At 39.8% G+C, this 21017-nt stretch overlaps 1 protein-coding gene across 1 annotated transcript in view; it reads right to left on the minus strand.

Moving 5' to 3' along the window:
• The window catches only part of LOC124158167, a 323520-nt gene that overhangs the window by 105843 nt on the left and 196660 nt on the right, over nucleotides 1–21017 (minus strand). The window contains exon 5 of the mRNA XM_046533352.1: nucleotides 4634–4734. Within this exon, the coding sequence (XP_046389308.1) occupies nucleotides 4634–4734 (101 nt within the window). The remainder of the gene's footprint in view (nucleotides 1–4633; nucleotides 4735–21017) is intronic.

The following is a 21017-nucleotide window of genomic DNA, read 5'->3' on the forward strand; positions in this document are numbered from 1 at the left end:
GTTGGTTTGAAATTAACCATAAAAATTAGAAGTGTACATATTAAAGGTAAAAGCTGCCGAAAACTAGACGAGGCTGCTGCGCCGACTTTCTATGTGATGAAAATAAGACAGACCGTAAACCTACTTAAATATGCTTACGTCATTACTTGGGCGTGTACTCAATATTTAATCCCAGTTTTGCACTTATTTATGCTTGAAAATATTTTAATCGCCGATTTTTAGTGACCGATTCGCGCTGTGAAGATCACCGGGGTGGACGCCGGGGCAAGCCGCAAAACATAAGCCCGCACGCCGCCGCCAACGAATCCTTAATGTCGGTGCAGGACATGCACGTCTCTAACATACGTTATAGTATTCAGCGATGGGAATCTAAGGAACCCCTGTCCTAGGCCATGCATGCACTTTCGTCACGCCCTAACCTTCAAGGCAAACCGACCTTCACACCACCGTAACAATAAGAATTATATCTCCAAGCTCTTCTCACTCTGGAAACCCTGGCACGGCTTCGAGGGTTACGCTGGGCGGCCGTTCACGTGACTGGACTGGCCAAAAAAGCGACGAAGTCGGGCCACACGGGAGACGACAGTCGACGAGCGCGTCACGCACGTTACCCACCCACATCCGCTCGAAACTTCAACCGCCCCCAACGAGCACCCACAGCACCCAAACGCCACCCCGGGGAGGGCCAGGTGCGGTCGGGAGGGACCAACAGGAGTGTGTTGCACACAGACCACGGCATCGAACGAAAGCTCACGGGAAGGGTGAGATTGGGCTAGGCGATTTATCGAACAAAAAAAAGGATCACGACATTTACTTAAACATACCCGAAATCTAATATCGAGCTTTGACCTTTTGAGATCTACATCTATATAATACCCCGCAAGCCGCCTAAAAGGCGTGTGGCAGGGGGTGTTAGGACACCAGCCGTTTACAGCTAATAAAAAAAATGAAGTACTCTAACGAGGTTGGCACTAGCTTTTATTAAAGTCCTTTATGGTTCGGGGGAAAAACGAATTCCCATATCTATCCGTTCGGCAAAACATCTCTCTTAATTTATCGCTTCTATCGGACCTGGAATTATAGTGTGGCTCTAATATTATGTTCTCTGTGTCGCTCTTAAAGATATCCATTCTCAATTGTTCAAGCAAACTAAGCCTAGCGCGCAGCCTCCGAGTCTCCAATGGCTCCCACCCTAATTCGCTTAGCATTTGGGTAACGCTGTCTATACGCCCGTAGCAGTTTTTGACGAGATGAACGGCTGTCCGATAAAAATCGTGTTATTTCGCCCGATAACAATAAAAATATCGCAACCAAAAAAATTATCACGATAAATTATGGTAACCTAAAATCCGATTCAAATCACCTACCGATAAAGTTTCACGGTATAAAATCCGATATTCAGTCAAATTTCATCAGGAGTCGATTTCTAATCTGATGATATATTGATCTTTTATAGTAATACATGCAACGGGCCCGATAACTTGATAGTTATTGTCCCGATGAAAGTAATCGTAATATCCAATTGTCGATATTAAAAAATGCTCGTACTCCAATATTGAATTTTCAATATCGCCCAGGGTTACCCATGACACCCTAACGGCCCTCGGTGAGTGGGATGGGGTGGTTGGGAGAAAATCCAACAGGCGGGTGGCACAGCACGAAACGTGGTCTCGCGGGGAAGGGTGAGGAGCAATTAGCAAGTAGGGCCCACGTGCCGATTTTCGGGGAAACGATACACCGTGAAAGGAAGCCTATGAAATACGAGGTTTGGTGACCGCAACAACGCCATGAAAGCGGTGAGATTAAGAAGGATTTGGGATTTTCGCGTTGAATGACAGAGGAGAGTGTTTATCGAGAGTCAAACTAGGAGAGTCAAATGATGTTCGAAACTTCGTTGAAATAATTTTCAATGATAAGTTTTTTTTTTGCGAATGAAAATATCTCAGTAGTGTAAGTCATATTCCTTAGTAAGCACTAAATACATTTAAGGACGCCATTCAAGTTCGCCTAATGCAAATATTTAAGTAAGCCATATTTACTGCGATAATCTTTCACAATACCATAGTTTTCCCCCTTTGAGAGATCTCAAGAGAAAATAAAGATGACGATTATTCGTTAAAACCTGGGTCTTGTATCATTTTTAAAGATTTAACTTAAACATCCGTTTTAGATAATCTCCCTTCAAAGTTATTAGGGTAATAAAGGAGTATTTACCTCCTAGTAATCGAAAAAAGTAATATATTATGTATATTAAGTTAATTTTTCGTATGCGGCAGTATTTACATGTCTAACTATTCACTTCACTGATGAGTCCTTTTTTCTTACCCACCAGCTAAAAAAAGCTCACAAGAAAACAAATCCATTGGCAGGCAACGCACAAAGACCGAGAAAACTTAGCAGAAAACTATAGTGCCAGGAATCGGTCGCTCGCATACGCCCTCATTCGACGTAGGACCAATATTTATTCTGCATACGCACATCGAAAGCATCCGACCCTCCGTCAACTCGATGAGCTATTTCCCGCTGAAGTTTTCAACTCATTTCCCGCCCTCTTTTTAAAACATTCGACTGAAGTGAACACCGTCGCCGGCAAGTATGCAGGTGACTATCGCATGCGCGTGTCTTACCCGACGGCGTCACGGCCAGTGATCACGCGCGCACCGTCAATGACATGCGGGCCACGTACTACGGGTGACGTGACTCGAAGACGAGACGTCCCTGTGCCACCTTGAGCGCCGCCAAGACGCCGAGGTGGATGCATGCGTATTCCGGACAACCGACCATCTTTGGTCCGGGAGGACGTGAAAGTCCTCCGGTTTTGAAGCAAGGGAGTTGTTTCATCCAGTCGCACGATACCTCAGACCGCATCCCCAGAGTCATCCGACAGATTGTTAGCATTCACCATCCCTTGAGAGAGATGCGAACGCTAGTCGTGTACAACCCGAGTTTCGGTTGGATTCCATACAAATTAGCGTCAAAATTAACCGTAGTACGTGAACTTAACGTGAGCTCCAAGAAACCTTTGTTAAATGAGGACGTTCGCAAATAAAAACATGGCTAAATCGAGGGGTAATATTGTGTGGGATTTGGTTAATTATGCATTAGCGTGAAATTTTTTGAGCGTGTAATGTCGTAGTCGTTTCATACGCATGTCTTGTGTGTTAGATAATTAAGACCACGAGTAGTGGAAGAAGACATTTCAGAATGAAAAACAACATAATAAATAAAATTTTGGAATGAAGAAAAGACCTCAGTAAAAGGCATCGTCAGATCCATGGAACAATTCCATTCAATAGTGCATGCGGCAATTTACTGCCACTTCTCAAAAGAGTGGCGTCAGAGAGTACACGTATGGCTTCCAGTAAGAGGTACTGTTTTAAACGCCTCACGCCTATGAAGCTTTAAAAATAAATAATAATTTAAATTTTTAAATACAGACAATAGTGCCAAAAGACATCTTGATACTGATAAATGCAAGTATTTATACCACGCCTACATCATCTTCACATATTTGATTACGTGACCACTTTACCATAAGCATAAAAATGGCTGAGAATTAAATTGCAATTTAAATCGGGGATTACAGATAAATCAATATCAATTCAACATAAAATATTATAAATAGGTGAAGTTATTCGACAATATGTTGTTGTCCATTTAAGTATGCAGTAAATTTACCAGGCAGAAGAGAGCCTAAACATGAATTGATACGATAAAATAAATATTTGTATCCATGTAACCCAGAACTAAATTACTTATTGCGTTCTGTATCTCGCTGAGACAAATGGTTTTTATAATTCGGAAGTTGAAGTGTAATCTAATCTGACATAATAGAATTCCAGCCTTAACGTTTCACTGACGTATGTACAATTGAGAATATGATTGATGGATATTAAAGCTGGTCGGCCGAGTGTGATTGATAGAAACTGAAGAAATAGAGAGGTCAGACCCAGATATCCATATCGTGGATGGAAATGTAATTTAAAGGCTAGACAGAAAGACGAGCGCACAAAATGCAATACTTTTTCAGTTTCAATCAACAAAAATTGAATTAAAATCATAAGCCAGGGTTAGTGATTAGTGAAACCCTTAAAGGACCAAAGAACGGGCAAGAAAAAGGGAATGGTCCTGGATACCCAAACCTTTTCGCCGGGAAATAAACCCATTGATTTATTTCACGGCGAAATAATCCAAAACGTCGCAGAAAAGTTTCTCGGGTTTTCCACCGGTTGATGTCGTCCTTGTCTCCCGACGTTTCGATCCGCGACTTCCTGATCATCCTCAGGATTAGCAATCCTTAGGACCCCCTGAGGATTGCTGATCATCCTCAGGTCATCCCCTGAGGATGATCAGCAAGTCGCGGATCGAAACGTCGGGAGACATGGACGACATCAACCGGTGGAAAAACCCGAGAAACTTTTCTGCAACTGATACGCCGGGAAAACCTAAGATCATAATTCCAAAACGTTTTTATCGCCATGATGACCACCCGCGAAACTTGTAAAGAAGTCGTTATTAATGGGTCAGTATCTGGTATTAGAGCAAAATAAAAATATACTTAATGGAAGATGGGTTCCAACATCGAGAAGATACCTATTACATATTCAAACAAAAGGGTGCGCATGATACTCACATTACACGAGACCCAAGAGAGGCAGCCGCGGAGACGAGGAACTAAACTTGAGACGGAAACCAGAAGTAGTGGAGACCTTGACCGCTCAGCGTATGAGCATTCTGGAAATATAAAAGAAACATTCAATTAAAACATGCACCCACGTTATTAGCCTTACCAAAACCACTAAGCAGTCACGTCAATACCATCCGTAAAAATAACTGGATAACTATGACGTATATAAATATGATAGACCAACACGGCATAATAATGGAAGTCGATAAACGTAGAGAAAAAAGAGGAAAGGCACCTTTTAAGACAAAATGAATAATATTCCGCAAAATATTGGAGACCGAAATAGAATAAATTGTAATTCGACCCTCTTTTTTGAGCTTCTTCTAAACGAAACGATGGAAAAATAAGGCGAAAATACCTCATTCACGGTCACAATCACTTAATAATTGTTTCGATGGAATGAAATTTGAACAGTCCTCAGGGTAACAAGTTGGGTGGTTAAGCGTCGAAAAGCAATTCTAATGACGTGATTCACGTTCAAGATCTTTTACATGATAAGCTTTGAGTTGAAAGCCTTTCTCAACTTTCAGAGAGCCGGATTCCATTCCAAAATGGCAATAAGCCACTCCCACGGACGTAGACAAAAATGCTTCTTCCACAGCATGGAGTAATTTCACATTTCTCTCACAGCGGCCGAGTAAAATTAAACAGAGAATATTAAAATCGATCATACATTCGCCAATTCCATGTCCTTCAAACGATAACATCCAGTCACGCACATCCTTTTCGTGTTTCAATTCGATGAAATTTCCATTGAGACGAAACAATGCACGATTACTTGCTAAGACATGCACCAATCATATGCACAAGATAAGGGAGAGGCAAGCATTCTTGCAAGGATGGAGAAAAAAGTCTGCCGACTTAGCTGTAAGGGTTTCAATTTCGGCCTTCTTCCTGCGAAACAAAAAGGGAACAAAGGTACCTATTGAACGACTGGAGCTTTTGTATCTCAGGGTAATATGGAGGCAGGGAAGGGCGAGTTGACGAGTTGCATAGAATACACGGTACTCGAAGAGCGGTCTCTCACGGTCGTACGAAAGGAAATGAGATCGCCTAAAGCGATACAAGAAACCAAAGGTTTTTGAGCACGTTAATGGAATGCAATGCTGAGCACACACAGATAAAGAAGAAAGGCTCAGTGAAAGAAGAAAAGAACTTCGATATTATGAATGAATGAATATCCGTAATCTGACGAGCAAAACGAATTAAACATTTCAAGTGACCCCGTGATATCATGCAATGAAACTACACTAGAGAAGATGTCGTAGCTTTTTAGTTCTCTCTTACATGTGCAGGAAAATTAAGTGACACAAAATGGCCTTACAATATGGTGGAGTGTTATATAAAGTGCTTCCCCATTTCAGATGACGCGAGATTCGCATATTCCCCCATAAAACAGTAAAGTTCCTTAAAATAAATTCATCGAGATAGTTGGAAACCGACATCCAAAAACCAGTGAGGGAAACTGGAAACTAAGTTATTCGCGATGGATAAATGAAAAACTTTGGTGTGACGACCAAGGTTTCAAAATCTAGTTTTAAAGTTAACAATATCGTGAGGTAAGTTCTGAAGATGACACTAGGCGTCGCAATCAAGGTCTTCGCAATGAAACTTACTTTGGAGTTCTACAGAGTTTTTCATTTGAACGTACTTGAGAACCTTCCCCATATCTCGCCCGAATTTATTCCTTTTTATCACTTAAAATATTCAAGCAGTATCTGGCTGATGAGATATTGCCAGGTTTTTTGCGTTAATCATTGTACATGACCAACATATTGAAATAAACACTTTCAATTTTCCACGATATTGAAAATTTATTGCGACCTAGGTTTCGATGTTACTACATAATCTTCATTTGCGAGTTTGAATGAAAAAAATTTAAACAACAATGACATCTTGAATGAACATGGTTTTGTAACCATTTTGTTCCTTGAAGAATATGATTTAGTAAAATCGGAATCTAGGTCGGCATAAAATTTCATAATCGTGGAAAATTTCGTGTTTATTTCAAAATGAAAAAATTCCACTCCATCGCGCTTGAATCTTCCGATTTTTTTATGACCAACAGTTCAAGGAAGCATCAGGGAAAGCGAAAAAGATGGAATATATTAATCTTTCACAGCCACAATCCCTTACCTCACCTGAAGCAGTATCATTATGTATTCAACTTGGGATACATCCTACCTCTCTTCAATCCATTCATAAAGTTTCCTCCTCCCATTTACCTCACCCAACGAACATCCTTAAATCATGCACTTTTCGCATCCGCTACCTTCTTGCAACACGTTCCACCCACTTACTTCCACACCTCCACATTTCCTCCGGAAACTTTTTCTCCTAAGTTTCAACTTCAAAATAAGGAGCAAATGTGAAATTGTAAACACTTATCCCAGATAAACCGTAGCAAGACGAATCACCCCATCTTCACCATACGTTTTTCGTGGCGAATGACTCGTTTCAAGTAATTCGCTTACAGAAATTCGTTAAAAATAATTCTAATTAAACCGTCAACAGCAAAGTGATGGGATAAAAATGAATACGGCTTTGAAAGGTGGTTCATAATTTTTTTGAAAAGAATAACTTAAACTTTGTTTTTCCACGGAAATTCTATGGAAAAACAAAGTATAATTTATTCGTTCAAAATGTTCAGCAAATTCCACAATGCATTGCCGGAAACCATCAACTTTATTGGCTCATAATCTTGCTAAAATGTGAGATTTAATGAGTGCATATCGTTTTATGACACGAACATTAAATAAAGATACAAACACTAACTTTTAGTTAATCTTCAAGTTAGTGTAGCGAAGAATATCATTACATTATAAATATGAACCCAATGAAGATGTTGATTCAAATTTAAACCTCCTGATCTAAAAAAAACTATTTTAATCATGGTAATCATTTTCCGCTTTTAACTGACTGTTTGAGGTGCTAATTGCTATTACTACCCCACTCGCTTGAAAGCTCGAGTAAATTTCATCACACCCAACTCAATTTATTCCTTCTATACCTGCGCAGTTTTCATTTCCCTGCCTTCCTTTGATCATCAACGGTGAACCGAGTTAAATGATTGCTGTATTCAACCCTCAGGATCACAATCTCAAATGAAGCACTCTTAATTTGTCTCGGGCAAGTTTCTGAAGCACACGAAAACCCAACCGACCATAACTGTTTCCTCCCGTTTCATAAAACCCTGGGCCATGTTGGGAGTCTCGAACACTGCTCAAATAAAGAACGTGAGATATCCAGATGTTTCTGAAAGACGTGTTTCGGCACTCAAATACGTCAGCATTTTCATTTCCATTGGGGCTGCGTTTGAAATGAATGTCGAGAACGGAACACGTGAATGATGGTATTAAGGGGGGAGAGAAGGGTTGCGAAGAGACAGCCACTCGAAGCGACCCCCCACCCCTTACGAGCCTCTCGTCCGCCCCCACCCACGCCCCAAGAGCACTCGCGCTGTCAACACAGAGACTCATTTCGACGACCACGACCTACCACTCACTACAACTAGACCTCTCACTCTTGCTCCCGCCTCCCCGACAAGGTCCCCTCCCGTACGTGATTGGCACTAAGCGTCGCCCACGCCAATTTAAGAGGGTGCATCACTTTCACATGGCCGTACGTATTTCCTAAGCAAATTTTTCAATATTTATCCAAAAATCATGAAATGTTTCGGGATATTAGGAGTACATGACAGTAAATAATTGTGTCTCAAATATGTAAATGTTATGTAATGTCTGGTTCTCTCCTGGCGGACAATAGCAGTGAAGATATATCGGGTCTTGCACAGGGTAAGGTCCTTCATATCTCCTGCTAACGTTTTGACAAGCATACACCCATCATCTTCAGGAATTCAGGAATACAATGGATAGATTGAAATAGTTGCTTATGGAAACGTTGAAGGGAAATGTGGAGGACCTAACACGGTGTGAGACACGAGAACTATTCATTGCTATGACAATGTTAACTCGGAGAAAATATCGAGATACACATTAGTCTTATTATATTTCCATAGATTTGATACAGAAGTTCTCATATTTTATGTGAGACACAGGTGTATGATGACAGGGTTTACACTAAATACCTCGGTAAATGTCATGACGACAGCGTAAGATTTCAACAACTAATATATCCAGAAATGAGACCTTCCCGCCTGTCTTGTTTCCTGTTTCATTGTGTGTTATTAATCCAATTATATTGAAAATTTCAAGGGTATATACAAAGGGTATAAATCAGACACCAACCTATTCATTCCTGTATCTAAAATATAAAAATAAAACCCCATAAAAATATTAAGACTCAAGACATGGAAAATGCTATTCTATACACCCTGAAAATTTCCAGATAGTAGCACAAATATTAAACGAGTAATGAGTCGAGAAATATCGTACCTTTTAAGAGAGGCTATCATTCCGGCTCGATCGATCGCATTTTGTTCCGATTCCATTACGATTTCTGGATTCAAACTAGTATGATCATCCTGAACTTTCTAGAAATATTATGAAGACACCTTCCAATCCTAGGTATACAATACCTACATCTATAGCATGAACATTTTACTCCATTGATAGTACTGAGGAAATATATTCATACAAATAATAAAGGCATTTTGTACTTTCCACAATGGCTTAATTACTCGGCAACCTGTTTCGACGTATTCTACGTAATTATCAAGAACGACTGCAATCGTTGATGAACTAGAATACGTCCAAATCGGTTGCCGAGCAATTAAAGCAGTGTGAAAGAACAAAGTACCTTTATTATTACTATGCAAAGCTTTCACAAAGTGAGTTCCCCTATTATCAACTTCAATATATTCTCATTTTAGATAGAGAAAAATATTTAAGAGAGTCTTAGACATCTAATTGGAAGAAATAAAGATGATTGAATAATAAATAATCAATTAAAAACTATGTTGAATAATATAAAGAAAATTATAAACAAGTAACACATCAATAAATCATACCTAGAGAGGGGGAGTGAGAGCAGTTCACTAACTCGGCAGACAGGGAAAGGGTAGAAAAGTAATAGCAACGATTTCCTCTTAATCTTTGAATAAAAACTGACTGTAATTTTTCATTTACGACGTTAAGCTCCTGTAAAGAATAAACGAACAAGTTTCGAGTTTTCTCCTCCAAGAAAGTGGTCACGCTAGTAAAACAAAAACTAGACACATACTGTTTTATACTCAAAAGGTGAAAAAGTGGACTGCATAGGAAATGAGTGCCGCCGAATGGTACCTACAAAAATTCGGAGGCGTCAATGCCACGGCGATCTGGCGCGTGGTCTCTGGGGCAGGTTTTCCTGGATGTCCGAAGCATAGACGCTCCTTTTTACTACCGCCACCTACTGTCTCCTCGTCTCGAGGATCAAAAGAAAGAGAACCTCTTGCCCTCTTACGGCGAACACATACCAGAAAACAAAAGTAAAACTGAATGCACCACTCGGCGGCAAATACGAATAAGAAGTTTACCGAACACATACGCTAATATATTCTCTACTGAGTGCAGCTTCATAAACCTCCTTTATAAAATTCAATCTCTAAAATTGAAAATTCCAAATCAACAATATTTCCTCATTTACTGAGTTAACATACTCTTATGCTTAGCTTGAAAAAATACCAACTTTCCGAAGAACAAGAAGATAGTTGAAACATGTGGCCACAATGGAGCGAGTATTATTCCTTTAGGCGTAGTAGGATACGTAAACATTAGTAGCACGTTACTTATTAAACCCTTATCCCTCTTCTTTGTTAGCATTTAAGGGGTTTTTGGCGTCCTTGTGCGCTATATGATATTTGATATAAGTCTTCTTGAATGAAATATAGCATTAAATCAGTCTGAAAATCAGTATAAAATAAATAATCAAATAGAGGGACAGCTAAGTAGTGGAAGAAGCATGACGGTCTCCAATTTATGGTATGTAGAATCGTTCGTAGCCATTTATTTGTAAGGAATAACGAACCCTTATAGTCTCGTGGTAACACCTAAAGAATGAAGCTTATGAAGAACTTAAAGAGTTTGCTCTGACCTCGTTTCATATTATTTTCTTCTAACTATTTCCTCGCTGAAAGAAAGAGTTCTTCAAAGTACCGCCCGCGGATATTGTCGGTAGTCCTATTTGCTAAGAGTCTTGTGATTTTAACGTCGCATAGTTTATCCTCATTTCTCTCGTTTCTGTTTTTTTAAAATTTAATCTCGCGCAGTTCTGATTAATGCCTTTTTAGGAGTGAAAATAATTTCGCTTCCCGCTTCGAAACTTCCTCCTCAGTGGGAGCAAGCAAGTCGGGAGTTACTCATAAAAGATTTCTTGAAAGAGCCCGGGCCTGACGGTATAGATGATGGATTTAGGTTAATGAGGGTAAAGAAGAATTCGTAATAACGACAACAGGAAGTTTCGGCAGTCCAGTTTTTCTTAAATACCTACGCTTCCTCTTCGGAGATAAATTTGCAAAGGTAATCAAAAGAAATCGGGACATAATACGAGATGATGGGTAGGAGGAATTAATCTTTCTGGATATAATTTATCAGCTTTTCTTTTTCCAACAAATGAATCAAGTATACTACTTTAAAGGCAAAATGTTAATTTTCACGCAGGAAAATATTAAGAGACATATATCTCACTTATGCAGCATCCACAAAGAACGAGCTTCAAATGCAGAGAGCTTCATCTACCAACTATCAAAAAGCATTTTTTCTAATTTTATCAAGCAGAGCAAGCAAATTTTTTTACGTGAGAACTCATTTTTAACAGGAAAATGAACGGTCTCGTAAGCGAGAACGACCGTTATAATACCACAAATCCCGTTTAAGACGGCTCTTAAATGGGTTATTTCTTTAAACGTAGTACTTTCATTCTAAACATCTCAAGGATACATCACCAACATATGCCTTTATGCCCAGACAAGCCTCATCAATTCATAATCGGAGGCAGACATGCGAAAAATCAGGTTAGCTTGCATCCACGAATAATTAAGGAATAGCAAATCTCTCAAGATTCATGAAAGGAACTTAAATCACCATTATTCTCAAGCGTTCCATGAGGATCAAAGGAAAAACGCGCTCAGGTATTAGAATGTCTACATCTGCGCTTGAATTATTTTCCCAAGAAAATCTTACGAGAGACGGAGAGCGAGATGAAATTCGAATTCAAAATTCAGCATAAAAATATCAAATGAATAAATCAGATGCCATATTGCGTAATCTTTGAAGACAGCTGATGGTAAAATAAGTGGAACATCTGGAAACAAGAGTTAATCAGACAGGAAGGAAAACTTTGGGAAGGATTTACAGAAAAAGGCCGGAGGGAATTTTAATGCTGATGCCGAGATAGAGAGAGGTAAACGAAAAGTGGCGAGGAGCACAGCTCGACTTGAAGTAATCCGTGGGCGTCGCAACTCCACATTCATGAATGAAATGCATTCAGATCTGCATTCAACGTGCACTTCTCACTAAAAGCATCAACCGAAGACATAAATATTTCACGAAAAGAACTTTATGGATGAAACAAAACAAATCGACTGTCTGCGATGTTTCTTTCAACGACTCATACTTTATGGAATGCCATTTTTGGAGCACACACCACCACTTCTACGCCTTAACACTAGTGTATGAAGATACAATATCTACATAAGTACCATGTCACGATAAACGTTTTTCTTTTGCGTGCGTCTATTTAATTTCACGTCAATTTAAACTATGTAACATGCTGTAAGTTTGAAAAAAAAAGCATAAATGTAAACAACACATGTAGGGAAAACGTTTCAATAAGTCAGAATGAGTACCTACCTAAGAATCAGTTTTTGAAATCAGTGCAGTTTGTTTGAAGTGTTGTACAATTCGAATTAGACAAAAGAAAGGAAGAGAAAGTAAGAATAATAGATATCAAAATAGTTATTTTAAGCGTGACAAGATGGAAAAAAAAATTTTGAATTTAATTTTTCAATTTTTCAAGAAAATAAACATCAATAACAACCGATTACGAGGCAAAATTTGAATGTATGTACTTGCACGGTACATAGATAGCATCCATATGATGATAACAAGAAGTTCTAAACTTCTAAATAGGTAATAAAGACATTTGAAACTTGGTTATGCAGTCTAGCATATACGATCAGATGCACATTACGAAGTCAAGGGAAAAACATGATATAGCATTATGGACCCAAACATAATGAGATGAGTTGAATAGATCGGCTTTATGCAGAATATTGTGCGACGCAAGTAACTAATATCTGACACATACTTGAAAGAAGAAAACTTTCTATGAGGAAAACCACGAGGGTAGTCACAGGTCAAGAAGACAGCATTTTGAACGATATAGCCACAAAAGTCATAGGAAATTAGAAAAATAGTAGTAAATTGGAAGGTGATTGTCCACCTATATTAGTAATGCAACACCACATTATGATCACTACCATTAATTTAGAGTATCGTGGGGAGTTACTTAATTTTTCCACATATCGGGCTCGCCAAACATTAATTCCTCCAACGCGGTTTTAAGAATACTCTCCCTGTCCACTACTCGCACCATGCAAACCTTGTCTGCTCTGCATCTCCATCTATAACGTATAAACTATTAATTCCAAACTTCGGGAAGAAGTTTGGTTTGTTCTCCTTATGTAATAAAATATTAAAGCGTCGAGATCAAAATATCAAACAGGAAAACTTAAACAGAATTAATTTTCTTTGCCAACGCGTAATTAATGATGATAATATTTGAAATTATGTTCTTTGTAATATATAAATTAATTGAGAATTATCATTTGAAATTCATTGAATTATGCCCCGAAAATGAAATTTAAAAAATAAAATATCCCATTATTTTAATTCGATGCGAAATATCACGCCGAAAGAAGAGATACAGTTAATAGAAACATCAAGAGGGGGGAGAGACACCTAGGCCTGGGCGATGTATCAATATATTGTGAAGTAACACGATATTTAAATTTATCTGGAATTCGAATATAAGGTTTGATAAGTATTGATAAATTTTGATGGGATCTGATAAAAATCGGGTCCGACTAAATCTGATATTTAATTTTCAATTTCGCCCAGCCTTGGCGACACCTATCCTGCCCATCAGAGCTCCGCAGAGGCGAATAACGGACGCTAAAGCGGATTAATGACAAGCCCTCGGACTCGTTACGGGACAGCGCCTAGCGGTTCACCCGAGAAAACTAGAAGATCCGGGTTCGACACAGCCGTGACACATTCGTGGCAAGTGAGGCGTGGTTTACACGACGACAGCTTCCGTGCATCACATCGACGTCCCCGTCCGGTCCACGCTTCACCGCCTCAACGAGGTTCCAGCGAGAGGCGAAGTTTGTGTCAGCCTCGTGAAAACTTCGAAACATTCTCTTCTAACTGCAACTCGTTGATCGTCTCACAATTAATTTGGGCTCCGTGAGAAATATATTTAGGGAGCGTTCACTTTAAACAAGAGAATATCTTAAGGCATTTACAGCGACGCTTTTCTGCGTATTGAAAAATAAGATTCGGATCAAAACCAGATTGTTAAAACGGCTTTGGAAAAAAAACGATACAAGAGATATCGTAACATAATGCCCATGATATAAAAAACGTATGCTTGGTATATATTTTTGTGCATTCATATATGAGTATTACAGATATTTATTTTGAGTTATTACCACATTGGCCCTGAAACAGGAATCAAAATATGTTAGTTACATGAAAATTGCTCCAGAATGGACTCAAATCACTGGAACGAGTGCACACGGAAAATATGAATAGTATGAATCCATACTATGAAGCCTAAATTTGATATTTAACGTCGAAATATGCCACTTAGGGAGGCAGTATTTTTCTCACAATGTAATGAAATATTTTAAACCAGAAGGCATCTGCTTTTCATCATGCAATCAAAGCGGGATCTCCTTAATACGTATCAGTGATACTTAGGACAATCGCGTAAAGAGCTATGGGGAATCTCCATTGCGTTGAAAATTTAATAGGGGAAGTGGTGGAGATAATGGAAATCCCATGGCGGATAAATGCACGGTGACGGAGTCATTACCGTTTTATTGACCGGGAAAAACCAGTATTCCTCGCATCTTCAAAGTTCTAGAGCTCACAAGTGATACGATTAAACGTTGATGCGAAAGAAAGGTGACTAGGAAAGAATATCCAATCAAATGGAGAAGGACTGACAACTTCATTGGTGAGACGCGTCTAGATGGCAAGGCTTTCCTCTCCATTATAAGCGCCTCTGACGAAAGTTTTCACAATGAAAATATTATATGAGACTCCTCACGTAAAAATGGAAGTGTAGATGGATAATGCACCCAGTTAGGTTCAACGATCAATGTGCAGGAAAGGAAACAAAAAAATTTTGAAAAAAGAAATTCTCACTTGTACTGAGTTTTTTCAAAGCTATAATATTCGGAGAGAGGTACCGGCTTTCTTTAAGTGGCAATGTATAACACTATCACAGACAAATTCAACAAAAAAAATGGATGCCTAAAGAGAAAGATAAAAATATCCCTATTAACCCTACGTTAGCGTTTCTTCATACAGCTTTTATTTCGATTGGAAATTAATTTCAAATTAATAACACTGACGAAGATAGAGGAGCATAGGGTATCAATAAAACTAATTTACAAGTACTTCCTTCGCAAAATGTTTTCCATCTCAGATTATTACGCTGAAGTAGGAGGTTTCAATGCAGGCCTCAGCTTCTGATTGCTGCGAAGCCACATTGAGACCTCGTGGTTTATGTTTACTCTCATAGAAACTATGCACCAATTAGACCCACTCAAACACGGACGTACATGAACAAATGAAACTTGCAGCACGCATTAAGGAAGCAGCAGAACGGAGAGGAATCAATTTCGGGCCGGAAGAAACTGCCTAGTCATTCAACATTTAGACCCATTCCCAAAATTCCTCCTGGCGAGCGCAAATGAACCTCTGAATACCATAAACATAGGCACTTGACTTTTCGTAGCCGTCTTCAGAAGTTTACACTTTGCAACACGGTCTCTTTCCCTCCGGACAAATATGTACCCATTCATCTCTGCGGGAGCGGATTCGCCGGAAAAATATTCGCTGGATTCCCGCATATGCCTTGGGTTCACGAGCGTAATGTCGCCGTTTGCAGACATCTACTCTCCTCCACGGCGTCTCTGACTAGGACTCACTCATATATTCCGTGGATGACGAACGCGGAACGTATATTCATCCCCCAGGAGGTTTTTAACGTTTCGGATCCGCGGCGGAGTGGAAAAATGTCAGAGCGGGAGATACGGGAGGTGAATTATTCTGGCATCCCAGACGAGCCAATTTACGAGAGCAAATAAATTCGAGTTTTTCGTTAGCGCAGGCTCAGAAAATAATCGCATTTGGTGCGCACTTAAGAGGTAAGAGGGGGCGAAAAAGGGACGAACTCTGATAAAATCTGACGCGGAGGAGGCAGATCCATGATGAAGAGTCGGAAGTCAATTAAGATTCCTGGAACATAACTCATGCATCGCATTACGAGGAGGAAAAGAATGAGAGAGCAGCTGAAATGAAACCAATGAATAAAAATCAGTCTCGTAGGGGAGATGGAAAATTACAGGCAAAAAAGATAATGATGATTGAAGGAAAAAGAACTGGTAACAACAGTAACCTGAGCTAAAAATACAATGTATCTACAGTTCAACAGCCAACCTGTAAGGCACTTACCTGGGATTTAGGTGTAACCAAGCATTCGCTACGCTATATCATCAACATCCTCCACTAACATTACGCATGACTCAAAACACGTAGTGCATACGGCTGGTGTGAGCTCCGACTAGAGCGAGTATCAATATGGGTACAATTAAGATATAGGCAATGATGACATCTGATAACAGCACTGGGTAATAAATAAAAACAAGTTAAATTACGGAGCATTAGTTCCACTTAAAGGTTGAAAAAAAGTATATCTCGTATTAACCTAGTGAGATAAGTGAATAACTGAGTGCACATCGCAGCTGTAGTATTTCTCGCTTTCTTTACTTAACTCCTCGGTAACCAACATACTTGGAGGATTTTAATACTTCATGAGAGCGAGAGCTACGATTTCTTTTATACTATCACGAAAACGAAATCAGAATAAGAAAACAAATGGTAACAAAGTTTAGGAGCCATCGCCGTCTGCCCGACGGAAATAGCAAAAATATACGACCGCCCATGGACAACTGAAAACTCAAGTGTCCCGCTCAATTTTTTCCCGCAAACTCCGAGTGGCAAAGACACTTTGTAAAGATCTCCCGACAATCCTCGGTTGGAGCAAATGAAAATTTGATGAGACGGATGATACACTCCGCCGAAACAATCCTCCCCGACGAAGAGGAGGAATGGCAGCGGAGGTACCACGGTCCAGGGGGGTTCAATCACTTTCGCCGACATCCCTGATGGACTAACGTCGAGACTTTCCGATCGAATGCCTCGTGGACGAGAGACTCCAAGAATGGAGAGAGGAAGGAATGTTTCATTGAATTCACTTCCTCTCCCTCTCACTTCACCGTGCGGCAAGAAATCATTCCTGACCCTTTGACTCGGGAGGGTTTTTCATCCACATCGAAATCGATAGCTTCGCGTGCGTGGGGGGGACAGGTTTCCCCGTTCCACGGACTGTGTGGAGCAGAGCGTAGGGGGAAAAAGAGAGGGAGGTTAAAGCAAGGAAGCACTCACTTTCGCTCGGACGTGACACGTGGGCGAAAGGCGAGAACTCCAAGAGGAGGCGGAATGGGCCGTTGAGGAGGAATAATCGCAATTAAGTGGGAAGAGGCGACGGGAGATGGATTCGGAACACCTGTTCAGCGCCTAGTTACCGTCCCCGAAAGGGCGAGGTCCACGAAGCAAACTAAAGGAAAACGAATAAGGTATACTCGGAACACTGACTTTCCTAAACAGTACGTACGAACTATATAATCAGATTTCCAACTGTATCCGTTCACGAACCTAGCGGACGCATGGCACTGTGACGTGCCCTCTGCGGCACACTGCTTCGGAAGCCACGTCTAGGGCACATGCGTACTTAATCCTTATTTTATGCGTTGAATTCAAACTTTAAGGTTAATCCACAATGAACATTATTCCTTATACGAGGAACACTGACTTTCCTAAAGAGTAGGGACCAACTAGATAATTAGATTTCCATCTAAATTCGAACAAAAACGTAGCAGACGTATGGCATGGTGACGTGCCCTCTGAGATACATTGCTTCAAAAACCACTGCAACGACATGTGCGTACCTTCTTCTTGTTTTACACATCACATTCAAACTGTACGGTTATTCCAGCACGAAAATTATTTAACATCCTTGAAAATAGGAAACAGCACCACTTAATGAAAAACAGCAAGGTATTATATACGGTCTTATCTTACAGATCGCCGAAAAAAGTTGAAACTTCTTCGAGGATCTGTAGACATATATATGGAAAATATTTAATATACAATCATGTACAATCTGTTTTTGAAATATTTACGCAGAGAAACCATTTTGAGTCATATAACACTAGGTTAATTAGCAATAGTGAATATATGGTCAGTGCAGAATACGGCAAGACATTCACATTCAATAATGTTACTTTTAAAAGATTCCTGCCCATACTGATTCCCAGGGAGGGATTTCTTCACGTTGATGGACGAGTAAACCGGTCACCATGACAACCTCAAACGCTGTGGAAACCTGAATTCCAACCGCAATTGAACATCGGTGGGGACGATCCTACGGTTCGTGCGAGAAGTTTGACTGCTTTAGGTAGTGTCTCAAACCTAAGACGCAGAAGGTACCCCAAAATACGAAAGACTGATACTAATGACGGCAAAGGTATCTCAGGAGTAAAGAGCGGAAGATCGATGATTTTCTTCATATCCCTCACAACATCCATTAATTGCTCCTTCATTTATGGAGACAGTTTCAATAAGAAGTAAGAAGAAGACGAAATAAGTGGTAGGAGACGGACTATGGATGATGAGCCAGCAATACATGTAAGGATTCAATTAATACGAAATAAAAACTGCATACAGATAAACATACTTCGGAAAAAAGAAAACTCCAGCTTAAGCTTTACGCACACGTTACACAATTTACCACTTCACGCGTAGCTTTACCGCTGCTATCGGTAGCACAAGAAAGCACAATGGGGTCAACAAAAGATCTACAACACTAATGAAGGGTAATAGGGTGTACTTCGAACAGAAGACAGATATGAAATCGGAGTGTGGAGCATGCAGGTATGAGCATTATCATTTTAGTACCTCCTCCGATTGGATCTGTATATTAATCAGCTTGGTTACTTGGATGAGAAACATCTCACTGTCGAGCTCTGTCGTGTTACTAATATCTCCAGAGAATGAATGAGCGTACCCAGAGAGGGGCAGGAGGGGGCAGCTGCCCCCCCCTCCCCTAGAAGCAAAAATCGCAAATATCTTTAAGGAAAATAATATTTTTCAAGCAAATAATTTTAAAAAACTAATAAAGATCTGTTACAGTTTCCTTAAAGTGTTTATTCATTCACCTTTTCCATGCTTAAATCACACCTACAACTTGAACAACCATGGCTTGCCCCCTCTCCCTAGATTTGATCCAGGGTACGCCCTTGAGAGAATCGTGAAGTTAGGAACTAGATAGAGGAACACTTCCTTGAGTAGGATATCAACAACTAGAATCGAAATTACTCTCCCCAGGAAAATGCAAATTCGTTTTAGGTGAAAAATAATCAACGAAAAAATCGATGGGGAAAAATTTCCCAGCAGTGAGACCAAAATTTTTTCCCCCATATAGGACAAATACAATGCGGTCCTCACGCGGTAGACTTGGGAGACAAGGGTGCCAACATGGACCCGACGCGACGTATGCATCGTTGGAATCGGAGAGAGTTGAATTTCATCAAGCCACCGTCACTTTCCGAATAAATAAATAAAAATTTTCCAGCCAATACGAGAGAAAATAAGGGGATGGCCGCCAGGACCCTTGTTCAGGGAATCCAATTAGCTCCGCTGCTACGCAGAAAATTAAAAGGAGGGACCACAGACAAGCGAAAATTCCCAAAAATTGAAAACTTTAGCTGTAATTACAGAGCTTTCGGCGACGAACCGAATGGCATGGGACCCATTTTTCAGTGAATGGCAAAAACAAAAGCGAAATAGTAGGGGAAGAGACTTGACCACAAATTCCTCTCCTCTCGACCACGACCGGTTCCGACCCTCGGGTCTCCACCTACGGGATGACAAAGCGGTCGCAGCCAGTCTTGCATTATTCCACGACCGCCTGCGGGAAACGATGAAAATTCTCCGCCGGCCAATTTTGAGGTCTCTGAGTAATGCACTGTCAAAGCATGTCGAGGTCGAGAAAAACATTTCTAAATTGAAGGTCAGCAATAAAAGGAATTTATGTATATTTTTTTAAATTACGAACACGGAAATAGTTTTTTTTCCAAAAAAAGATAACATATAAATGGAGAGTATGGCAAGAAGAATTTTGGGGGAAAATTCTTTATAAAAAAGTTTAAGTGATCTCTCATCTTTAAATTTTACCCATCAATCACACGAAACGGAAATAGGTGAGTCTTACAGAAATATCATCGTCCAGTTCAATGCCCAGGGCGTAACTTTCAGGGTTTGTCTACTTAAAACGCCCAAAGAATACACCACCACTGGGATAAATAACTTCAGCCGTAATAAATGAAAGTTTTAGGATGGCCCTGAGAACGTACTCAATGATGACCGTTTTAGTACTAACTATGGAAAATAATGACAAGAGATGATAATTCAAGAGTTATTTCATATTCAATCCTAACGGGGAATTTCACGGCAGCATATGCATTCAAGCTCTCTCGTTTTTTGCCAAAGAAAACTTGACGCAAGATGAAGGGAAAGTAATTAGTACCCCGAAATAATTTCAATATACACCTATCTAATTTGATACTGCCAATACTTGCTTTCATTGCTCTTTTTCACTCATTTTAAAATAAAATTTATTCTATTAGTATCAATAAAATTCCATTAGAAAAATATAAAGGCTGAAGATACTCCATTAAAGAAGCATGATCAAGAAGATGAAATCAAAACAGCAGAAAGGGCACCTGTGTGAGTGGATTCATTCGTGAAAAAAATAACGGGAAGGAATTCAGGAATTTTGAACCGGCACTAACAATGCAAACATAGAAGTAAACATTCACAAGATAAACCAAAACTAACACCGAATTATTGCTTAGGTAGATGATATTTAATTCTGATTGAGATTTTAAGAAAACGCTAAAATAATCAGCGAAGGTACTTTCATAAGTTATAGGTACTTTCATAAGCTATAAAGGAAATAAAAAAAACGGACTTCG

Source organism: Ischnura elegans, chromosome 4 (assembly GCF_921293095.1).
Source record: "Ischnura elegans chromosome 4, ioIscEleg1.1, whole genome shotgun sequence".
Lineage (NCBI taxonomy): Eukaryota > Metazoa > Arthropoda > Insecta > Odonata > Coenagrionidae > Ischnura > Ischnura elegans.